The sequence below is a fragment of the Penaeus monodon genome, chromosome 23 (assembly GCF_015228065.2).
Source record: "Penaeus monodon isolate SGIC_2016 chromosome 23, NSTDA_Pmon_1, whole genome shotgun sequence".
NCBI classification, from domain to species: domain Eukaryota; kingdom Metazoa; phylum Arthropoda; class Malacostraca; order Decapoda; family Penaeidae; genus Penaeus; species Penaeus monodon.
The window spans coordinates 39,799,680-39,800,619 of NC_051408.1; the positions used below are offsets into that span (position 1 = coordinate 39,799,680).

A 940-nucleotide genomic window follows, 5' to 3' on the forward strand; every position below is an offset into this window, starting at 1 on the left:
TATATATAGATCAGTAGTGTTGTGAATGTTAAAATAAAGTAATAAATTAATTTCGCGTGCATGTTTCGATTATCGTCTAATAAAGCAGTCGATAAGTGTGTGTGCTCGTGTGTCTCCCTCTAAGTCTATCATATTTATCTTTCGCTAAAAGAGAGATCTAGTATGACTAGACATATAATAGATCTATAGTAAATCCAGATCCTTCTCACTATCTCTGTGCTATATATAATCAAATCCTACTCTATCATCTAAACTGATACTTCATATGTTGAATAAAAGCAGGAAAAGATTTGACGGCTTTTTCCAGTCATTGGGATATTAACACAGGGTATTTGGCACCTCACGCGGCCTTGCTGAAAGAGCGGTCGATCAAGTATAAATAGTCCCGAGACAGCATGCAACGCTACACTTCTTTTCTTACTGTCTCCACTGATCAATAGGAGGAAATTTAAAATGGCATTTCCTCTGGTACGTTAACTACTGTGTGTACAAATAGTTACAATGGAAAATGTAGCTACAAGTGGTGACTGACTGATTTAAATACAGCGAAAGAATTAAGTCTTGTAAAACTAATCAGCAAAATTTCACCTATTCCAGCCTAGTCTCCAATTAGTTAATATTCTTTTTCCATTACTATATGTAGTACTGAGATTGAATGATCCTATTAACAGTGGATTTATTGTTATTGTTACAATTATTTCTTTATATTCTTTAACCATACAATGCCGTGTATATGTATTTCCACACATTCTTAGATATGTACCGCGAATAAAATATCCCTTCCTTCTTGCAGGTAAAGGCGGCTGTACTGCTGGGAGTGGTGTGTGGAGCTGTGGCTGATGTAAGCTATGCTTCCCGCGGTGGAAGCTTTGGAGGTGGAGCTGTTGGAGGCGCCATCTCCGGAGGACCAGGAGGTTTCGTTGGAGGAGGCAACTTAATC

General features: G+C 38.0%; 1 protein-coding gene across 1 annotated transcript in view; it reads left to right on the top strand.

The window, feature by feature from the left end:
- The first annotated feature begins 453 nt into the window (after positions 1-453).
- The window catches only part of LOC119588048 (glycine-rich protein 5-like), a 742-nt gene continuing 255 nt past the window's right edge, over positions 454-940 (top strand). Inside the window, exons 1-2 of the mRNA XM_037936747.1 lie at positions 454-468; positions 794-940. The exon at positions 794-940 is cut by the window's right edge and continues 255 nt beyond it. Of these exons, the coding sequence (XP_037792675.1) occupies positions 454-468; positions 794-940 (162 nt within the window). The remainder of the gene's footprint in view (positions 469-793) is intronic.